The 21799-nt window shown below is 37.0% G+C and overlaps 1 protein-coding gene across 7 annotated transcripts in view; it reads left to right on the top strand.

Moving 5' to 3' along the window:
• The window catches only part of Rap1gds1 (Rap1 GTPase-GDP dissociation stimulator 1), a 134913-nt gene that overhangs the window by 96745 nt on the left and 16369 nt on the right, over positions 1 to 21799 (top strand). For 5 of the 7 annotated variants that reach the window (XM_034501125.2, XM_034501123.2, XM_034501129.2 and 2 more), the window contains 7 exons: positions 10692 to 10820; positions 13156 to 13281; positions 17635 to 17778; positions 18204 to 18335; positions 19352 to 19486; positions 20629 to 20754; positions 21506 to 21645. In XM_034501125.2, coding sequence (XP_034357016.1) covers positions 10692 to 10820; positions 13156 to 13281; positions 17635 to 17778; positions 18204 to 18335; positions 19352 to 19486; positions 20629 to 20754; positions 21506 to 21645 — 932 coding nt within the window. The remainder of the gene's footprint in view (positions 1 to 10691; positions 10821 to 13155; positions 13282 to 17634; positions 17779 to 18203; positions 18336 to 19351; positions 19487 to 20628; positions 20755 to 21505; positions 21646 to 21799) is intronic. The other 2 variants (XM_034501126.2, XM_034501124.2) reach the window with 1 other exon arrangement.

Genomic DNA, 21799 nt, shown 5'->3' with positions numbered 1-21799 from the left:
ATTTCCAGTAGATCACACAGATCTTTCCCTACAAATTTTTTTCACCCAACTCATGCTTTATTCCAGTCTCTCTGGAAACCTGCAGATCAACTTTGTGAGAAAAGTAGGTAAACTACCTGCAGTTCTTTACCTCTCCTTTCAGCTCTCCAAGTCCAGTCACCCATTCTCATACGCAGCTCTGTAACAGGCTTTCTGCTGTGGTCTCTGACCCCATTCCCAGAGGACTGCGGAGATTCTGGTGGAACACCTGCTTTCAGGGAACTCCCTGACCTCCTAGCACATCCTCATTCCTAAGTATCACCATTCAATACTTAGAAACTCATTTTAACCAGGAACCCCCAATGGACACACCTGTCAGGATTCCAGAAGAATTCCCTACCATATAACACACAGCCACCCACAAGAACCAGAGACCCCGACAGAAACCAAGGAACAAAACACCCACCCAACAAAGATAAGACCAGATATTAGCACCTAGAAGTACAATGTTCCCAAACCCAGCTGCTTAGATGCTACTGTAAAAACACATTAACAGCCAGGGCAATGGAGCCCAGCAACCCCACCACAGCAGGCTCTGAATATTGCACCATAGCTGGAAACACAATAAAAAGACCTTAAAATAGCCTTTATGAATATGATAGAGGTCCTTAAATAGGAAATGGAAAAATGCTTAAAAGAAATCTTATGAGAAGATGCATTGGAAGGAATAGAATAAAACCGTTCAATACCTCAAAGTGGAAATCGGATCAATAAAGATAACCCAAACTGAGGGAAATCTGGAAATGAAAAATTTAGGAACTCAAACAGAAACACCAAAGGTAAGCCTCAGCAACAGAATACAAGAGAGTGAAGAGAGATTCTCAGATCTTGAAGACACAATAGAAGAAATGGATACCTCTATCCAAGAAAATGTTAAATCTAAAGCATACCTGGCACACACACACACGCACACACACACACACACACACACACACACACACACACACACACACACACATCCAGGAAATCTGAGACACAATGAAAAGAATAAATGTAAAAGTAATTAGAATAGGAAAAAGGACACTGGATAAAGTCACAGAAAATATCTTTAGCAAAATCATAGAAGAAAAATCCCCTAATCTAGCAAAGAGATGGCTATTATGATACAATAAGCATAGAGAAAACAAGAGAGGACCAGAAAAGAAAGTTACCCTCAGCACATAATAGTCAAAACACTAAATGTACAAAACAAAGAAAAAAATATTAAAAATGGAAAAAGACAAACCTATTAGAATAACACCTAAGTTACCAATAGAGACTCTAAAAGCCAGAGGGGACAGTGTGCAGTCTCCAAGAGACCACATATGCTAGTCCAAACTGCTACTATACCCAGCCAAACTCTGGATAACCATAGATGTAAAAAATAAGACATTCCATGATAAAGCCACTTAAGCAACATCTATCTACAAATCTAGCCCTACAAAAGAGGCTAGAAGGAAAACACCAACCTAAAGAGGTTAACTACACCCAAGAAAACATCTACACCACAACAGCAAACACTATTAAGAGGATTGACAAACCCTGCTCGCTGATAAGTGAGACCTCAATGGTCTCAGTTCCACAATAAAAAACACACAGACTAACAGAATGCTTGCAGAAAAAGGATCCATCCTTCTGCTATGCTCAAAATACACACTTCGCCATCAAGGATAGATATCACCTTAGGGAAAAGGGTTGAGAAAAGATATTCCAAACAGATGAACCCAAGAAGCAAGCATGTAGTCAAACAAAATCCAATCAGAAAAGATAGGGAAGGACTTACATACTCATCAAAGGAAAAAAAAAATTCACCAAGAGGACATTGCAATTTTTAGTATATATGGTCCAAACAGTAGGGCACCCAAGTTCATAAACACAATTACAGCTTTAATCACATATCAATGCTTGCATGCTGATACTGAGAGACTTTAATACCCTACTCTCTCCAATAAACAAGTCATCCAGATAAAAACCAGAACTGCAGAAGCTAGCGGATGTTATACATAAAACATTTCACCCAATCACAAAAGAATATACCTTCTCTACATGCCCAATATTGACCACATACTGGAACAGAAAGCAAGTCTCAAGACAGATACAGAAAATTGAAATAACACTCTGAATCTTACCTTGACTACCATGGATTAGAGCTGAACATAGCATAAAAAACAGACAGCTTACACACTCATGGAATTGAACAACTCACTACAGAATTAAAAAAAAAAATCAGTCAAGACAGAAATTAAGAAAGAAATTGAAAACTTTCTAGAATTGAATGAAATTCAATATACAGCATATCCAAACTTACGGGACACAATGAATACAGGTCTAAGTTGCAAATTCATAGCACTAAATGCTTAAATTTTAAAAAAGGGAGAGAGAAAGACAACTCACGTTAGTAACTTCAACAGCACACCGGAAAGCTGTAGAAAAACAAACAACAAACAAAAATCATGCCCAAAAGGAGTAAACAGCAATAACTCATCAAACCCGGTGCTGAAATCAATGGAAATAAACAGCAGCAACAAAAATCAATAAAACAAAGATTTGATTATTTGGGAAAAATCAGTAATATTGAAAAACACTTACTCAAACTAAGTAGAAGGTGAAAAGAAAATATCCAAATCAACAAAAATAGAAATAAAAGGGGGACAAAACAGCAGACACCAAGGAAATCAGAGCGCCAAAAGGACATACTTCAAAGAACAAATTGGAAAATTTAAACAAATGGGCAATTTCCTCTATATATACCTCTTACCAAAGATAAATCATGATTGGATAAGCAGTTTAAACAGCACTATAACTGCTCATGAATTAGAAGTAGTAATTAACAGTCTTCCAACAAAAGCAAGCTCAGGGCCTGATGGTTTTAATGCAAATTCTTCCATACTTTGAAAGGAAAATCAATGCCAATACTTTTAAGATATTGAACAGAGTGGCTCATAAGAAACATTGTGCAGCTTGTTTAATGAGGCTGCAGTTGCTCAGATACCAACCCATAACTCAATAAAGAAAATTACATACCAGTTTCCCTTATGAACACAGATGCGAAAATTCTTAATAAAATGCAAACTGAATTTACAAATATATCAAAATTATCAGCTACCATGATCAACTAGGCTGCATTCCACAGATGAACATAGGTAAATCTGTAAATCTAATCTATCATATAAACAGACAAACGTCACATGATCATTTCAGTGGATGCAGAAAGGCCTTTGATAAGATCCTTCATGATAAAATTCCTGTAGACTTTTATTCAAGGATCATACACCAACATAATAAAGGCGGTTTACAACCAGCCCATAGCCATGGCTAACATGAAATTAAAAGGAAATAAACTCAAAATAGTTCCAATAAAATCATGAACAAGTCAAGGCCGTCCACTGTCTCCTTACTAGTCAGTGTAGTACTTGAAGTTTAGTTACAGCAGTATAACAACTGAAAGAGATCAAGGAATAAAACCTGGAAAGGAAGATGTCGAAATACCTTTATTTTCAGATAATATGATTGTGTATAAAAACATCCCTAAAAACTCAACTGGAAAACTACAGCTGATAAACATGTTGAGCAGAGTCATTAGATATAAAATTAACTCAAAAAAAAAAAAAAAAAAGTAGCTTTCCTGTAGACAAATGACAAATAGACTGAGAAAGAAATCTGGGAAACACCACCTTTCACAAATAGCCTCAAATAATACAAAATGTCTTGGAATGATTCTAAGCAAGCAAGTGAAAGACTTATATAATAAATGTTCAAGACATTGAAGAAAGTGAAGAGAGCTGGAGAGATGGCCCAGTGGTTAAGAGCACTGACTGCCCTGCCAGAGGTTCTGAGTTCAATTCTCAGCAACTACATGGTGGCTCACAACCATCTGTAATGGGATCCGGTGCCCTCTTCTGGTGTGTCTGAAGACAGCTACAGTGTACTCATATAAATAAAAAAAAACAAACAAATAAATATATTTTTTTAAAAAAGCAAGTGGAGATATCAGAAGATGAAAAGGCTGGGTTGAGTAAGATTAATATACAATGGGCATCCTACCAAAAGCAATCTTCAGATTTGTTTCAGTTCCCATCAAAATTCTAAGACATTTCTTCACAGATCTTGAAAGGCCAATTTTTCAGTTTTGTATGGATACTCACAAAAACCAAGATAGCTAAAACAATCCTGAAAAATAAAAGAAATGCTGGAAGTCATTATCCTGAATTTTAAGTTGTACTACAGAGCTGCAGTAATAAAAACAGTATGATACTAATATAAAAACAGACGTGCTGATCAGTGGAATTGAGCTGCAGATCCAGATATAAATCCAGACATGTATGGACACCTGATTTTGATAAAGAAGACAGAAATACACACTAAATAAATGTGGAAAAAAAAGAAAACCCTTCACCAAATGGTGCTGGTCACACTGGATGTCTACATGAAGAAGATTGCAAATAGACCCATACTTCTCACCCTGCACAAAACTCAAGTCCCAGTGGATTAAAGATCTCAACATAAAACCAGATACAATGAACCTAATAGAAGAGAGAATAGCCTTGGATGTGTTGGTACAGGGAAGAATTTCTGAACAGAAGAGCATTAAAACAGGTACTAAGGTCAACAATTAATAAATGGAACATTGTGAAACTGAGACACAGTAAAGGACACTACCATATAAACAGCAGCAACCTGAAGAAAGGGACTATATTTTCACAAAACTACATATCCAGTAGAAGGTTAATATCCAAAATACATAAAGAACTCAAAAAACAAGATATCAGATAAACAGTCTAAAATATGGTCTACATATGTAAGCAGAATTCTCAAAAGAAGAAACTCAGATGACTAAATGCTTAAAGAATTGAGCAGCATCCTTAGCCATCAGATAAATGCAAATCAATACCACCAGCTACACCACTCTTGAGCATGTATCCAAAGGATGATTCATTCCATCACAGAGACACTTTCTCGGTTGAAAAATGTTCATTACTGCTCTGTTCATAATAGCCAAAAACTGGAAACAACCAAGATGTCCCTCAACATAAGACTAAATAAAGAAAATATGGTAAGTTTATATAATGGAGTATGATTCCCTTTATTTAAAAAAAAAATTGCAGGTAAATGGATGGAAAATCTGTAATTTTAAAGTGTAAAAACTACATTATTCTTGGATAATTAATAAAAAATACTTTTAAAAGGCAGTATCTTGTTTTTATAAAAACTAAGTAATTTATACCCTTGGTTGTAAAGTACTCATGCTAAGGTATACATTAACTTGGCATGTAGCTTAGTTTGCTAAACAAAAAACTGAGTTTATTTTAGCAGTGCCATATGAGGGGGGAGCTGCATTTTTCTTAATGAGTTTTTTTTTTTGTTTTGTTTTGTTTTTTTTTTTTTATGTTACATCTACTAACCCTGCTCTGAGAAGAGTTTTAACCTTAACAGCCAGCCTGTTTCTGAGATGAGAACATACTTTTAAAATCAAAGTAGACAGGCCCTTGGAACTAGCGTTTGTTTGCACTCGATAATTTAACCTAAAGATGGTATTGAGAAAAATTGACTAGGACATAAAGAGATAATCGCCACATATCATTGTGTTGGGAACACAATTTGGGCTGGGAATAATGGAATACTGTCCATTTCCTCTTACAAGTCTGTTGCTGGGGTTGTTGCTACAGTTTCTGTCCTGTGTGTGGTACCACACATCCTTAACAGTTACAACTTTCAGGAAAGACACAGCATATTATGTTGAGACTACTTTATTTTCAAAACCCTGAAAGAACTTCTTTGAATTCTCTTTTCATTTTATTAACTTTTATTTTATTAACTTCTAGCATGAGTGTATTGGTTAAGCTCTCAGTATTCTCAAGACTAAAGCATCTTGATTTGCTTTTGTTCTTTCTGATATTCCTTCCTATGTGTCACTGAAATACATAACCTGGGGATCAGTGGGGCATTCTGAATGTGAAATACATATGCATGTTTCGTTTTTTAAAACCTCTTAAAATAATGGATTGGAGGTTGGTTTTTAAAATACTTAACTTATACCCTTAGCACTGGGTTTAGAATAACATTTTCTTTCTTCCCTGTGTCCCTGGTAATCTGTAAAGTGGAAGAAGTCTTTACCTACACAAGTACATTTGTGTAGTCAACTAATACCACTCAACCTTTTAGTGCCTGTATTGACATCAGCTTTTATTTCAGTATTAATGAGCTGAATCCAGCCTGAGGTCTGAAACATTGCATCACTGGAAGCATTTCTGAGTTTTACTATTCATATCCTAGTATGGGGAGTGCAGTCCCATTGAGTCATGGGTGGCTTTCTTCAGTTCTGTTATGCTCCCTTGTTTCTTAACCAGTCAGCAATAGAGCATTCCATTGAGACTTCTGCCTCTTGACTTTTCACTGCACCAGCTGGCTGCTCGTTTACTTTAGCTTAGAGTTTGAATCCAGTATCCTACCTGTACTCTGTGATAGAAATACCATATATACAATACTAATGCATAGGCTGTATTTCTGTTTGGTGTTTCCTTAATAAAGTTTCATCTTTAAGCCTCACCAATAGGGTTGATAATCTTTTAGTATTGTCTGTAGAAGACTTAGCTAAACATGTTCTAAACTTAGGAAACCTATTTTTAGTAATGGATTAATATAACTGAGTTATTGGTGTTTCCACATACTTTTGTGCACCTATAAGCTATACCAGTGTTTTAACATTAAACTTAAAACTCAGGGGGATAAAAGTTCCTCAACTTGAGATCTTCTCTCCAGATCTCCATTCTTTGGAGTTTCCATGAGTGTGACCTGAAGAACTTGGAACCATTGAAATTCAAATGTAGGTAGGTAAGTGTTCACACCAGCGCATGCATTGATTGCCTCCTATCTCTTTGTATTTGCATCTGTATTGCACCCCCTCAGTGCCTTTACTCCTCTTCCTTCCATAGATCATGTAGGGCCTGTGTCATCTTGATACAGTGTGGTTTTGTAAATCTGTACTTCGGTCAGCATTTGTCTGTGTTGTATGTCAGGAGCAGTTGCAAAAAGTCTTCAGACATTTCTGACATTGTGTTGTCTAAAGGCTGTCTCACGCATACATGTTTGCTGTCCATGGGCCTGGGTTGTATCGTGTGTTTCTGTGTTTGTAGATTCTCTGATACAAATTCACCTAGAGTTGTTGGTGATGGTTAAGGGGTGCAAACGTCACAGTCTTGCTCTTGTTTCATGTACTTTTCGGTGTATTCAGAAAATGTTAATTACTTGTGGTTCTACAAAGTCCTGCCTGTTGGTCTTTAATTTAAAACTCTTGCTCCAGCTTCGGTTTATGAGAACATGGATGTCAGATGTCATCTGTTGAAGAACATTTACAAGCTTTCTTTGGACAAACAAAAAAATACCAGTTATAAGGTGTTTCCATTAGTAAAAACATCCCACACGAAAAAGATATCTACTTAATTGAAGACTTACTTAATGGTAACATACATAGTTAGTTATATCTGAAATAAACTAGATCTGTAATAGTCTTCTAGGCCCAAGGTGTAAAGCCCATTCAAGTAAACAATATGAAAAAGTAAGATGCTTTAGTAAAGTAATTTCTTTCAAAATATCTGGAACCATAACCTAGTTATACCATGTTTTCTCTTGTTGCTGAGTTTTCCCCCCCTTGTATTTATTATATCTGGCAAATATTTTATTAACAATCAGATTTTTTTCCCATGATTTCTTCCTCTGCACCCTCAACTCTTTAAAAAATTGGGTAATTCTTTTACAATGACTTAAATGTCTGATCTCTGAGCCCTTTTTGCTGTAAAAAGTATGAAAGATCTTTTTATTGTGTAAATTATTACTAGCAATGCTTATAGTAATAAGAATTAAAGTTTAAAGTATTTCCTATAACATTTTAAAGTGATATAAGCACATTATATGTTAACATGAACAATCTATGAAAAGTGTTTTCAAAAATAATGTTGCTGACAAAAACATAGGATTTTTACTATGAATATTGTAACCAGAAAGAATCTAGAAGTTATTTAAGTGCCCCTGCCTGGATTCAGCCAGGGTACGAGTTTTTACCAGTCAATCTGTTACAGCGTCAGTAAACATGTCAACATTGAAAACAACAAACAAAGTCCTGGCATTTTTATAAGACAGATTTTTCTTTGGTAACTTTTCTGGAAGGGCTTCAGCAATTCCACTAGTGAACTCTAGGTGTTCTAGAACACCTCTGTCCGGAAAGTGAAAGTTTGTACCTGCTTATTTAAGTTCATTTTTTCTCCCCTGGGTCTTCAGTATCTAAGGAGAATTTATGTGCACTGTGAAAAAGTTTTCGAGTTATTTGAGTATGATTATTGCTTTTAGTTAGCATCAGAGAAGTAGATATAAAAGAATGCACCCAATTGGTCCAAGTGAGTCTGTCCAATTGGATGACTGTACATTTTCTCTTGTGTGTGGTATGTATGTTTTATATGTAAGTATATAATTAATTTGGCTCCTGAGTAGCTTTTAAACATGTTTTTAAAAGAGGCAGTTTTTGCTAATCATAGTGATTAACACCACCGTTTGGCTGTGCTGCTCTTCCTAGTGACCTGCTCTGATTCAGATGTTGCCCGTGCAGTTTGTATTTTAAAGGCTTTGTTAAGCTCTACTTCCTTTTTTTTTTCTCTTTTAGCCTGAAACCTAAATTTATGACATTTTAAAAGTAGTTCAAGGCAGTGATAGAGATGTCAAGGTAGGGGAATGTGCAGACCCAGAGCCTCCATCATCCTGTCGAGTTAGTTTCCTTACTCGGAAGATGCTGTTCCTCTCATGTGCTGCACTGCTGTTGCAGTAAAGCTCGTCCCCACAGTCCTGAGGGGGCGTTGACGACTCACACTCGATGCATGCGCTAGTGCTCACGCTTACATACCTGAGAGTCGGTGTCAGGCTGCTCTGCGGTCTGACGGGATACAATGAGTAGATACAATGCTAAAAGAGCAATGATGTGCAGGGTTGGTCTACCTGTACCAAATGCTACTGGTAACCGCGATAGATTCTAACCCTGCAAGGTTCTCGGTGCATGATCTTACAAATAATAGTCTATTTACAGTGGAGGTATTCAGCCCGTCTATCACGTACTGCGCTGTATTCTCTAACATAAGCCTTCTGCCTGTAACTGTTGAGAATCATTCATGCTTCATGTTATAGTCAGGAAAGGTTTCACATTAAAGCATAAAAGCACATTATTTCATTGAGTGAACATATTACTTCATTTAGAATAAGCTTCACTGCCAGTTTTAAAATGTTTTATTAGGTCATTTGAACTGTAAATGTGGCTCTCCCATTTTCTCAAGCCTACCTTCTATTCTTGTTTTGATAATAGGCCCTTTTCTAGTACAGACTGGCCCCAATAATCATAATTAGCTATAATTACCTACTCGGTTTTCAGGGACAATTATTAGTCTTTGACCATCTCTTCATAATTCATTCTAAAAGCCATAAAGAGTTAACAACAAAGACCACCAGGCAAGTAATGAGCTGGCATGTTCTTTGCATTTGTTACTGAGAGTCACCCTGTCCTCCAGGTGAAGGGCTTTGAATAATGGGATGGTAGCTATCAAGGGATTTGTGCCATGAGGAAAGTGTGTTTTGAAGAGGAAAAAAAAAAAAAAAAGCTTTATCTTTACATCCCAGATCACTTTAAAGAATTTTGAGAGAATTATTGAGAAGGTTATTAGCTGTTAAATAGCATATCATTTTAAAGTTGGAAAGAGTTCCTGACTTAACATGAACCCATTGCTGATAGTAGCGTGTTGTATAAATGCCTGAATACTTGCCGTATTTCTCAGCTTATTCTAAGAGGTACTACTTCGGGTTTTCATTTGGATTTATTTGCCTTTAACCTTGCTACAGGTATTTTATTTATTATCACTGTCCATGAAGAAACACTGTGGAGATGCAAGGCATGTTCAGCGATTTAAAACTAGTTACTTAAGAAATGGATGCCACAATGGCAGTGGTATCTCACGCTTTACCTCTTGCCCTCTGCCCCCCTGAGGTGACCCCATCTCTGTAATTAAGTAAAACCAGTAAAGAATACTCCCCCCCCCCCCAACCCCTGTTAGAACTGCATTCCTTCCTAGTAGTCAGGGTAGAACACTCTGATGACAAATACTCAGAACCAGTCAGTTTACTCGTTATGTACTTTTGATGCTTTTTCTGATTATGAAGGAACTGTATTTTAAAGAATCTTTTCTTCTCTCTTGGTCTCTAGACTTCTTGTTTTTTCTTAGTCTTTGCATATATTCTGTGAGTTGTTGTTACACAGATGTTTCTAACCGTTTCATTTAAAATCAATGCTGGGTTTATTTATCTGTCTTACAAGCCTGATCATTAAATGTATTAATGGTATATGAAGAAAAAAATCATGGTTTGATAGTACTTTTAAAACTAATTCATTTCTGAATTTCTGCTAATCATTGAAAAGATTAAAAATTCAGGTCTTCTAAACTACTGTGATTTAAGTGATCAAGTCAGTCTGATGAGTGTACTGGGACAGGAGATTGCTCAACCACTACAAGGCTCACAACCAAAATGTCAAAGAGTGGACTTTTTTGTTTGCCTTCACTGTAATTCAAAAAGAGCTGAGTTCCAGAAAGTAACGTGTTTGCTAATATAAACACTTCTTCCCATTTTCCTTTCTGTTTCTACAGATTCCCTTCAGGCTCAGCTTATCAATATGGGTGTTATCCCAACCTTAGTGAAGTTACTGGGCATCCACTGCCATAATGCAGCCCTTACAGAGATGTGTCTTGTTGCATTTGGGAATTTAGCAGAACTTGGTAAGTCTACACCACAAGTCACAAGTGTCATTAGCCTATTAATACTCTTACAGTATTGTGACTATTTCTTTATGAACCTGAAATCCACTTAAATTATTTTAGTTTTTCTCTAGAGTATTCAAGATACTTTCTTCAGTGTTTAAAAAATAAATAAAATTAGATCTTTTTGTAATTTGTTTACAATTGTAACTATTTGGTTTTAGGATTTAAATTTTAGGAGCTTTGAGTATATAGCCCAGAAGTAGAGTGCAAAGGCCTGTAGCTTTGCTCACATCACAACACACTGAAGAATAAACATTATAACTTCTTTTTAAATATAAATTATTTGATTATAGAATCTTAAATGTATTAGCGAACCTTATTCCTTCCCTGTCTTTTCATGAAATGCCTAAAAGTGACAGGTTTTCTATATATTATGAAATATACACATATTTTACATTTAGAGAACATATTATGTGTGTGTGCATGCTGCACAGCGTAAGTGTGGAAGTCAGAGGATCACTTGCAAGAATTGCCTCAGTCCTTCTACCACATGGGTCCCTGGGTTTGAAGTAAGGTTCCCAGTTACTTGCTGAGCCATCTTGCAGACTCCTATGTATTTGTAAGAGTGTATAAGCAAAGTCTGAGAAACTTTGACAATAAGAAGATAGGTAGAACAAGACCAATGCTACAGACATCCCTTTGTTATAACAAAAGGACTTCATCTCTTCTACTGTTCCATTTTTTTCCATGCTATTTTCTGTATTTCTTCTTTCTCCTTTGCTTCCCTTCCAACTTTCAGGATGAGTCATTCCCACAGCCATGTTTATAGTTCCTTATGTTTGCAGGAAGGTCATTAGCATTTTGCCCCAATGTAATAGTTAAAAGCATAAATATATTTATTAATCTTCTATTGTATAATGAAACAAAAGGCACTGGTATGTGACTTTTGATTTTTCTAAAAGTGTGTTCTTTACACACTATAAATTGAAAACTGTTCAGGACTTTAATTTTACTCAGAGTTTAAAATAATAGAGAGGTGTGTGTGTGTCTGTGTATCTCTGTGTCTGTCTCTGTGGAGATTTGATGGCAACTTTGGTAAATCTCCCCAATGTGGGTCTCAGATATCAAACTTGGGTGTTACATACCTTTAATCGCTGCACCTGGGAGAAGCAAGTGTATCTCTTGGTGATTATGAGGCTAGCCTGGGCTACTATGAGGTTAGCCAAGCTATAGAGTAAGACCTAATCTGAAAGAGAGAGAGAGGGAGGGAGGGAGGGAGGGAGGGAGGGAGAGAGAGAGAGAGAGAGAGAGAGAGAGAGAGAGAAGGGGAGGGGAGGGGAGGAGAGGAGAGAGGAGAGGAAAGAGGAGAGGGGAGGGGAGGGAGAGGAGAGGGGAGGGGGAGGGAGAGGAGAGGGAGAGGGAAGGGAGAGGAGAGGGAGGGAGAGGAGAGGGAGGGAGAAGAGAGGGAGGGAGAGGAGAGGGAGGGAGAAGAGAGGGAGGGAGAGGAGAGGGAGGGAGAGGAGAGGGAGAGGGAGAGGAGAAGGAGAGGAGAGGGAGAGGAGAGGAGAGGGAGAGGAGAGGAGAGGAGAGAGAGGAGAGAGGAGAGGGAGGGAGAGGAGAGGGAGAGGGAGAGGAGAGGGAGGGAGAGGAGAGGGAGAGGGAGAGGAGAAGGAGAGGGAGAGGAGAGGGAGAGGAGAGGGAGAGGAGAGGGAGAGGAGAGGAGAGAGAGGAGAGAGGAAAGACTTTAAAAAATATTTCCAGAGCAGATAAGGTAGCTCAGCAGGTATTAACTAGACATGCTGAGGGTGAGGCTTCAAGAGTGCTCGTGGGTTGGCCTTTAAATAGTACCTGCGAGCTTCTGTCTTAATGACAGAGGAAATGCACAAGGCCTGAGATTTAATCTCTAACACTGCAAAGACAAATAACAAAAATACAGTGGTCATGTCAGAACCAATACAAAAGCACCTCAATTAAGGGACATTAAAGATACATTGGTGTCATCTTTTATTCAGCAATGTAAAATATAATTTGTTCAGAACAGTTTTCTTCTTTGCATGAAAGCCTTGAAAGTGTGAATTTATGACTTAGTGATTTTATCGTTGCTATGGTTACCTGTATGTTACACAGTGAACAATTTTTATGGCTTCAGATGTAACTGGGTCAGAACATTTTCTCTATAAAGTTTTAGACATTTTCTTCTTCAAGGGCATTAAAGGTCAATTTAATTGTTTCCTGTGTGGGATGAGCATTTGTGTTCAGTAACACTACAAATGGCTGAGTACCAAAGTAACAGTAAACAAATTTCTGCATTTAATTTTGATTGCTTACTCTAACTTGTTCTTCTATTTTGCAGAGTCAAGTAAAGAACAGTTTGCTAGCACAAACATTGCTGAAGAACTGGTAAAACTATTCAAGAAACAAATAGAACATGATAAAAGAGAAATGATTTTTGAAGTTCTAGCTCCATTGGCAGAGAATGGTAAGGAATAAAACACCTTTTGGTGTTTGGTTGTGTAGAGGTTTTTTTTTAGGTGCTGCGATACCAGTTCTTAATTCAAAACCCTTCTTTCCGCTATTAATATTGTTATATTGTTTATTTTTATTGACTTCAGCTATATTATGTATTCCATGACTGTATCTAAATTTGGAGAAGCCTCTTTCCAAGTTTGATTTTAAAGTCTTAGCAAAGATGCTTCCACAATTATTTTTGCTCTGATATAGAAGATAATGAATGAGGCCTGTGGAGATGGCTCAATGGGTACAGTCTTTGCCACTCAAGCATCAGGTTGCAGAACCCGTGTAGAAGTCAAATGTGGCAGTGGGAGAGATGAAAACAGACCCCTGAATGCTGGTTTCTAGACAGTTAGCTCAGTTAGTGAACTTTAGGTTCAGTGAGCCATCCTGTCTCAAAAAATAGGGTAAGCAGTGGTTGAGAAAGACTCCCAGTGTTGACATCTGGCCTAAATGTGCATTGTTACACACAGACACATGTAGAATGTTAAGAAGACAAATGAGGTAAAGAGATTAAACTCCCATATGAACCCCTCTAAAGACACAAGAGGACAACAGCCAGCCTTTCTAGGCCTGTCAACAATGAGAATATTGATGAGTCATGCCTTCTTAAGAGATGGACCCAAAAAGAGTGTATCAGGAAACAAACTGACTACATTATAAATGATAGTTCAAATATAATGTCTTCTACGTATTCAGAATATGACAGACAAGACACTAATAAGACAACATACTAATATTATAGGACATATAGCATTGAATCTCCAGATACTGGAATTATTATCCACAGATTTAAAGTAAGGATGCTAGGAGCTAAAAGGATGGTACTTGCTGAGTAAAATGCTTGCTGGGCAAGTGTGAGAACCTAAATTCAAATCCCGGAACCCACATAAACCAATGCATGTGGAATCCCGATGCTCCTGCAGCAAAACGGAGGACAGTAGCCTGCTGTGCCCAGCAGTGAACAAGAGAGAGATTGTCTTAAACAAGGCAAAAGGTGAGGGCCAATGATGGAGGTTGTCCTCTGACTTCCATGTCTGCACCATGAATACCCGCACTTACGTTCACACACACACAAGATTAAAACAGGTCAGTTAGTTTAGAGAGATTTTTAAATAATAAAAATGCAACACAGCAATAAACAAATAAAATTCTAAAATTGACATTTCCAACCTAAATTAAACACTTGCTGGTAGGCAGACTTAACAGCAGGTCACATATTGTTAAATTAGCGAAACTTTGAGCTAAAACACAGGAAGTCTGAAGAAAAGAAGAAAAGGAAGAAAAGGAGAAAAGTTACACAGAGGAAGAGGGATCATCTAGCTCCTTTTTGGTTGTGGTGTGGTGGTGGTGGTGGTGGTGGTGGTTGTTTTGGTACCAAAAGAAACTAGATGTTTTGGGAATGGGTAGTGCACAGGCAACATTTAAAGACAGGTAGGCAGAGAACATCTAAAATTACAAAAGCTACTACCAGGAGATCAGCCTGGTAGAGCAAGCTTTTAGTCAACCTCAGAGATGCCCTGTCTGACAAAGACTTCCATAAGGATATGCACATTATTTAAAATACAACACAAGGAAAAGTCAGACTCTTGGCTAAGCAAATCTGGAAACGTGGAACAGTATAGCCGGAGGTGTGCCCATTGCATTTTTTCCCTTGAGACAGGCTCTCTCTATTATGTAGCTCTGGGTGCCTTGGAACTTACAGGCTGACCCTTCTGAATTCAGAGTCCACTTGTCTCTGCCTTACAAGTGCTGTGATTAAAGACTTGTGCCACTATTCCCAGGTCTGCATTAATTTTTAAAATTAATTAAAAATTAAAATTAATTTTAGACAAGGTACTGGCTTTAGTTTGTAATTTGAAACTAGAAAGTTTATCTTAAAATATAGAAGGCTGTCTTGACACCAAGCCTAAAAACCTGACCTTAATCCCCAAAGCCACATTTGTAAGTAGAGCCAATTCCTGTAAGTAATCATCTGATCTCTACATAAGCATACATTCCCCTCCATTTATACGCGCACACACACACATACATACATACATACATACACACACACACACACACACACAGAGAGAGAGAGAGAGAGAGAGAGAGAGAGAGAGAGAGAGAGAGAGAGAGAGAGAGAGAGAGAAAATAAGAAAAGAACACAAACTAGCTTTTAGGAATGTTTAGTGAGATAATAAAATATGCGAGAGATTTACCATAACAACCAGGGTAGTTACATGAGACATAAACAGGAGGCTTATGATCAGAAAGGAATTTATAGAGGGACTTGGATTGTTGCCAATTTCTTGATCTGGATAATAAAGAATAATTTAAACATAATTGCTTATGTTTAATATCTATTTTCTGCAAGTATGGCTTTTCTCTGCCTTTTAAATAAAGGTTATGTCACAGATAATCTTGGTTGCCAGACTGATAGGCTTAGGTTGAGAAGTTTCTAAGGTTAAAGGGGTAGAGACTGTCCTTACTGTGTCCAGCAACTTCCTATCGATGCTACCCTTCCTCATTCCTGAAACACAAACATAAGTATCATCTGGCCTTTACGTAGTGTACTGCAGGCTATTTAATATGTATATGTGATGTAGCTTGTACACGTGCATACACATTCAAATAAGTGATAAAGATAGACTTGTGTGTTGATCAATGTGCTAGGATGTCTGCCTAGCCCAAATGTCTGGCTGGTCTTAACTAAGGTTTCTAAATTGGTAATTACAGTCAAACTGTGAGAAGAAAGATCTGTAAGCCTCCGTCTTTGCATATTTTACCCGTCTAAATGCCTTGAATCTTCCCCTTCAGGGAGAAACTTCTTTTTCATCTCATTCCTTGGTTCTACAAAATGAAATGTTACCCTGATCTTGAAGGATTATGCCTAAGAGTTACTGTAACTTCCTACAGAGCGTCTGTATAGTAGTGGTTCCACATAAATCCTGTTCAATAACTGCAGGGCTAAGAGTGATCGGCCTTTGAAAACTTGTTTCTGTATTAATTATTCCTGGCTATGATTTGTTTTCTTTTGCTTTGTAAGAAGAGCAATTGTAACTTTGTGTCTGTGGTTCAAGGCTTTAGAATTTCTAAGACTTTATCATAGTTTTAGTTCTAGTTTCTGGGCTTCTCTAGACCTAGTGTTCAGTGTGTAACCAAGGAAACATCCTACTTAAGTTTGGCCCAACATAGATGCATTTTTTAAAAGTATTTTGTGTATTTAAATATATTCAAAGGAAAATTAATAATTCTTGTGATAATATAAAGTTAAATTGTTCCATGCTAGCTAACTAAAAGAATAAACATTAAGCATATGTACATTTTAATCTCTTTATTCCACACACCAAGAAACTGCCATTTCTGTGTGTGACTCATATGCAGCTTATGGAGTCCAGTGACCAAAGAAGTAAAATCCAACCAGAACAATAAAATTACATTCTTTGATAGTAGGAGATATGGCTACAGATATAAAGTCCTTAGAATACGGTGGTATAGTGATAGAATAAGATATTGGGACTGTAAAACAATAGACTTACTGTTGGGGTGAAGTTACTATTGCAGTCAGGCTTTTTAAAAATGAAACTATTGGATTTTTTTTTTTTTGAATACTATAGTTTATCAGTTAACCATGGAAGGTATAATTTTTTTTCTTTTCAACCGTATTGTGAAGATTTTAAAGACATATTGAGAAATAAAATTAAATTAAGTGTAAGGAATCACCATGTACTCATGATCCAAAGATGGTTTACATTAATGAAAACTTGAAGCTCTTTTTAAAAACAAGACTTACAAATTTGTAAGTCACACTAGAAAAATTGCATCTATACAAATACCAATCTAAATATATTTATATGTATGTTCAGATTTTCTAATAGTACCATAATTTTTGATAATTTTTATTCAAAACCCATAGTAGATGTATTTTAATTTTATATAGCAAATATGTATGTGTATTATAGACATGTGTATATACTGTTGTCTTTTAGCATAATCATAATATCTAAAGACATAGTGATATTGGTTGTCAGAGCTAAGAAAGACCTGTTTTGGGGAGGATGCTGTAAGATATTTTAAGAGATAATTTCAGATAGAAAAATGAAGTTTTTGTATAATTAGTCTGGACTGTAAAATACTTCATCTTGAAACTCAGGTGTTCAGAGGTGGGTTTTTTTTGTTGTTTTCATGGTGGTGGTGGGTGTTTTGTTTTTTGTTTTATCTAAGTTGCACATTAACTGATCTTAAAATATACTAGTTAAAATTCATCATGACAGGTCACTGTGCCAGAGGCCCTGTGTCATCGAAACTTGTGATTTTGTCCACATTGTTCTTTATTCAGATGCTATTAAGCTGCAGCTGGTTGAAGCAGGTTTGGTAGAATGTCTCCTAGAGATCGTTCAGCAGAAGGTGGACAGTAACAAAGAGGATGACGTTGCTGAGCTTAAAACCGCGTCCGACCTCCTGGTTTTATTACTTCTTGGAGGTGAGTCTTAACTCCTGCAAAGCAGAGGACATGGCCAGCAGATTTTTTAGACCTATTGTGCCTTTCGTAAGCAGAACACTAGGCCTCTCCTTGCGTTTCTATCTTCTTTACCGTTACTGTGATGGTTTTGAAACCTTGTACACACCGTGAAAGGAACAAGAAATGACAAACTCAAGGAAACGTTAAATCCTTGCTGTCTTCAGTGTCTGAAGACCTGTCACATGGAGCAGAGCACCGAAGGCTGGTGGTTCTTGGAAACTGAAGCTGCACAGTTCATAAACCTCACTGTCTGATTGCTACTAATGGCCCATTATAAGATTATTATATTATAAGATTTCTAGTTTGCTCATTGAATATTCACTTTGGAACGTGGGTTTGTCACCCCTAATCATAATTCTTTAACTATTTATTTCATTTCCCTCCAGATGAATCCATGCAGAAACTTTTTGAAGGAGGAAAAGGCAGTGTGTTCCAAAGGGTGCTTTCTTGGATTCCATCGAATAACCACCAGCTGCAGCTTGCTGGGGCATTAGCAATTGCAAATTTTGCCAGGAATGGTATGCATACTAGTTATTCCTTGTGAACCAAGTGTTCTGCATTTTTTAAGTTTCTGCTTTATCCATCACATATATCTAAAGTGTTCCATTCAGAAATGTTTGTATGTTGTTTCCTTAATCTTTTGGAAATCTGTACTGACTTTCAAACATAGAACATATTTTGTATAGCCATCTGAATTCTGGTAAGATCAATGATCATACAGTGGTTTTGAATACTTTACACTTCAAGTTTAGTGACTTGAAGCATATCTATCTGATGGGGGATACGCTTCTCTCCCAATCATGTTATCTTTGTTGTAATAATCTGAGTATTCATTTTTTAAGTTATTGGGTTATATCCTTATATCTGTGTTTACATATCAATAATCCTGTGGGTGTACAGTATTTAGTTTAAAAATATTTCAAAGGCACTGGACCTTGTGAAGTCTGGTATTCTTGATAACTAATCTAAGAACTCTTATTATGTCTAGAAAATATGGACTGTTTTTCTAATTCAATTTGACTCCACTGTAAACTAATCATATATAACACAGGTTAAGTGTCCCTTAATCCAATTTGCTTGAGACTTAATGTGTTGGATTTTTCAGGTTTTGTAATATGTATATAGACATTAGACAATGTCTCCGTCAGAAGACCTGCACCCAAACATGAAATGTATCTGTTTCCTATACTGTTTGTCCATGTATCCTGAAAATCATTTAGGTGATATTTTTAGTGCATCCTCATTGTAGCTGGTTGATGACATGAATTCAGTTACAGTGTTTCTACTCACAGAATCATGTCAGTATCCGAGTATTTCAGACTTTAAGGTTTTGCTTCAGGAATGTTCGACCTTACAGACAATCATGGCTGACTTATTTTGTCCTCGCTTCTCTTTAGAAGAACTAGTTAGTAAAAGATTTGAGACTGGCAGAATATTAGGCTTCTGATATGTGGAAAGTGTAAAAGATTTTAGTGCTATAGGATTTTATACACTTTTTTTTATAAAGGTAGAAATTTGCCTTTGTTTTGTGTAGATGGAAATTGTATTCATATGGTAGACAACGGGATTGTAGAAAAACTCATGGATTTGCTGGACAGACACGTCGAAGACGGGAATGTGACGGTGCAGCACGCAGCACTAAGTGCCCTCAGGAATCTAGCCATTCCAGGTAAGTGGCTGGAGCACAAGGGGAACAGCTACATGTTACACATGCCTTTAGCCCCAGCCCTTGGGAGGCAGAGAAGTTGTTAGTGGCCAATCTTATATAAATAGTGAGTTCTAGGCCTGCCAGGACCACATGGTGAGATACTGTCTCACAGGGGTGAGGTGCTAGGAAGAGGTTTAAATTACTCATCCTATTCCTAGCTAAGAAATGGAGAGTGTATATTAAATATATTTTCCGTGACAATACAAACTGATCTCATAAGATAGCTAAAAGAATTATCAAGTTTATGAGCTCTTTGCTTTTCTTTATATTACACACTTAAGTGTTCTTAGGTATCTTGAAGTGAAGTAAGACATGACATATATGAACAGAGTCCCCTAAAGAGTCATTATTTAAGGTCGTGGGCTCTTTTTTGATTTGTTTCATCCCATATGCAGATACAGAGTTTTTGAAAAGACCCTTGATGTATCTTTGGATCAACAGTTTTGAGCCATGGAGAAAATCATGTAGATGATTGTTGTTTAATTCTCTTGTCTAAACTTAAATTTCTGACAAATCAATGTAGTGACACGAAGCTCCAATTGAAATGGATCTGATTCATATAGCATATCAACAGTATCTGATAATGTCTGTCACATTTGTGTTAGTACAGTCGAGTCAAATACAGGAACAAAGAAAAACACTAGAGTGAGTGAATGAGGATTTTGTAAAATGTAAACATTCTCAGATTTGTTTTACGCATTTACAGTAAATACTTTAAAATTCTGTTTTAAAAAAAAAAAACTAGTAAGATTTCTATCTGCCATGTTCCTATAAACAGGATACCTTCATATACACCCAGTCTCATGTTTTATTTGTGCCCCTCACAAACACCTTGGGCAGGAGAGTTAAGATAAGCTGTATCACAGGTTAGTCTCAGATTTGTTCCACAGATTATCAGGACCTTGAATTTCTGATTTTCTCCCCTCAGCATCCCACACTCTCACTGCTGGTATACACCAGTGTGGCCAACAGCCCCACTCTTCACATTCTAAATAGAAAGTTAAAAATGGGGCCTTAAAGCCAGTAAGTACCAGATGTGTGTTGTGTGCATGTTTACTGAGAATGTTAGCACCATTTTAACCATAGCCTCTTTTTCTTTCTAGTTGTAAATAAAGCAAAGATGTTATCAGCTGGGGTCACGGAGACAGTTCTGAAATTCCTTAAATCTGAAATGCCCCCAGTTCAGTTCAAACTCCTGGGAACGCTAAGAATGTTGATAGATGCACAAGGTAAAAGAAATGGCTTCCAAGTCACATTCTTGGTGCAGTGTTCTTGCTTGTATGCCCTTAACTTTATAAAGGGCCTTGATTTTCTACTTGTCAGAATTAGGGACTTGTAAAATGGAAAAAGTTTAAAAGTGGTTGATTTTAGACTTAATTTTCATGCTAAATAATTTTGAGTAAAAATCGCATTGTATATTATTATTACCTAAGTACTGTGTATGTTGATTCATTACCGGTTCCTAAGCATCCTGTGTGCTTAGATGTTTCATACTCATGTTCGTCTTGTCTGGAAAACCAGGTTTTGTACAGTGACAGTCAAAATTTTTACAGATTTATTTTGTATTTTCTATTTAAAGACACAATAATAAAAACCACTTCTAAGAGTGCCCCGGTATTTTGTTTGTTGTTTTTATGTTTTTGTTTTTGTTTTTTTTTTTTTTTCAAATTCTTAATCCTTCTCTGTTCTGATTGCTTGGAGTCCTTTTGAAAACCATTTGTTACCGTCTGCCAGAGCATTAACAGACTGTTAGGCTCAACCAGGATGTGAAGTTACCTGATCATGCATCTGTGTGAAAGCCTGTAACGTTATCAAATATGCTAAATAGCCCATCAGGCAAGGACCACTTACAGTAATTGCTTTTATAAAATCGTTGCACTCATTTTTAGACCTATAACTTTCCTCCCTACACCTGTTTTCATGTCAGCTGATTGCCTGTCAGTGATTTGCTCTGTTTCTGGTTTGCCTTGTTTTCTACAGCAGAAGCTGCTGAGCAACTGGGAAAGAATGCTAAATTGGTGGAGCGCTTGGTTGAGTGGTGTGAAGCCAAAGATCATGCTGGTGTGATGGGCGAGTCAAACAGACTGCTCTCTGCTCTCATACGACACAGTAAATCAAAAGTAAGTCTCAGAGGATGCCATACGCTGACAAGCATCAGCGTGGCCACTGTGGAAGCTAACACTGGGGATTCTGCACCTCATGCTTACATAGTCATGGATTTCCTATAAGTATGCTACTCTCCAATGCCAGAAGGAAAGAAGATTGAGGTTTTTA

The sequence above is a fragment of the Arvicanthis niloticus genome, chromosome 4 (assembly GCF_011762505.2).
Source record: "Arvicanthis niloticus isolate mArvNil1 chromosome 4, mArvNil1.pat.X, whole genome shotgun sequence".
In the NCBI taxonomy this organism is placed as follows: Eukaryota; Metazoa; Chordata; class Mammalia; order Rodentia; family Muridae; genus Arvicanthis; species Arvicanthis niloticus.
Note: the sequence above shows the minus strand (reverse complement) of the source record. Positions and strands in the feature narration are given on the sequence as shown.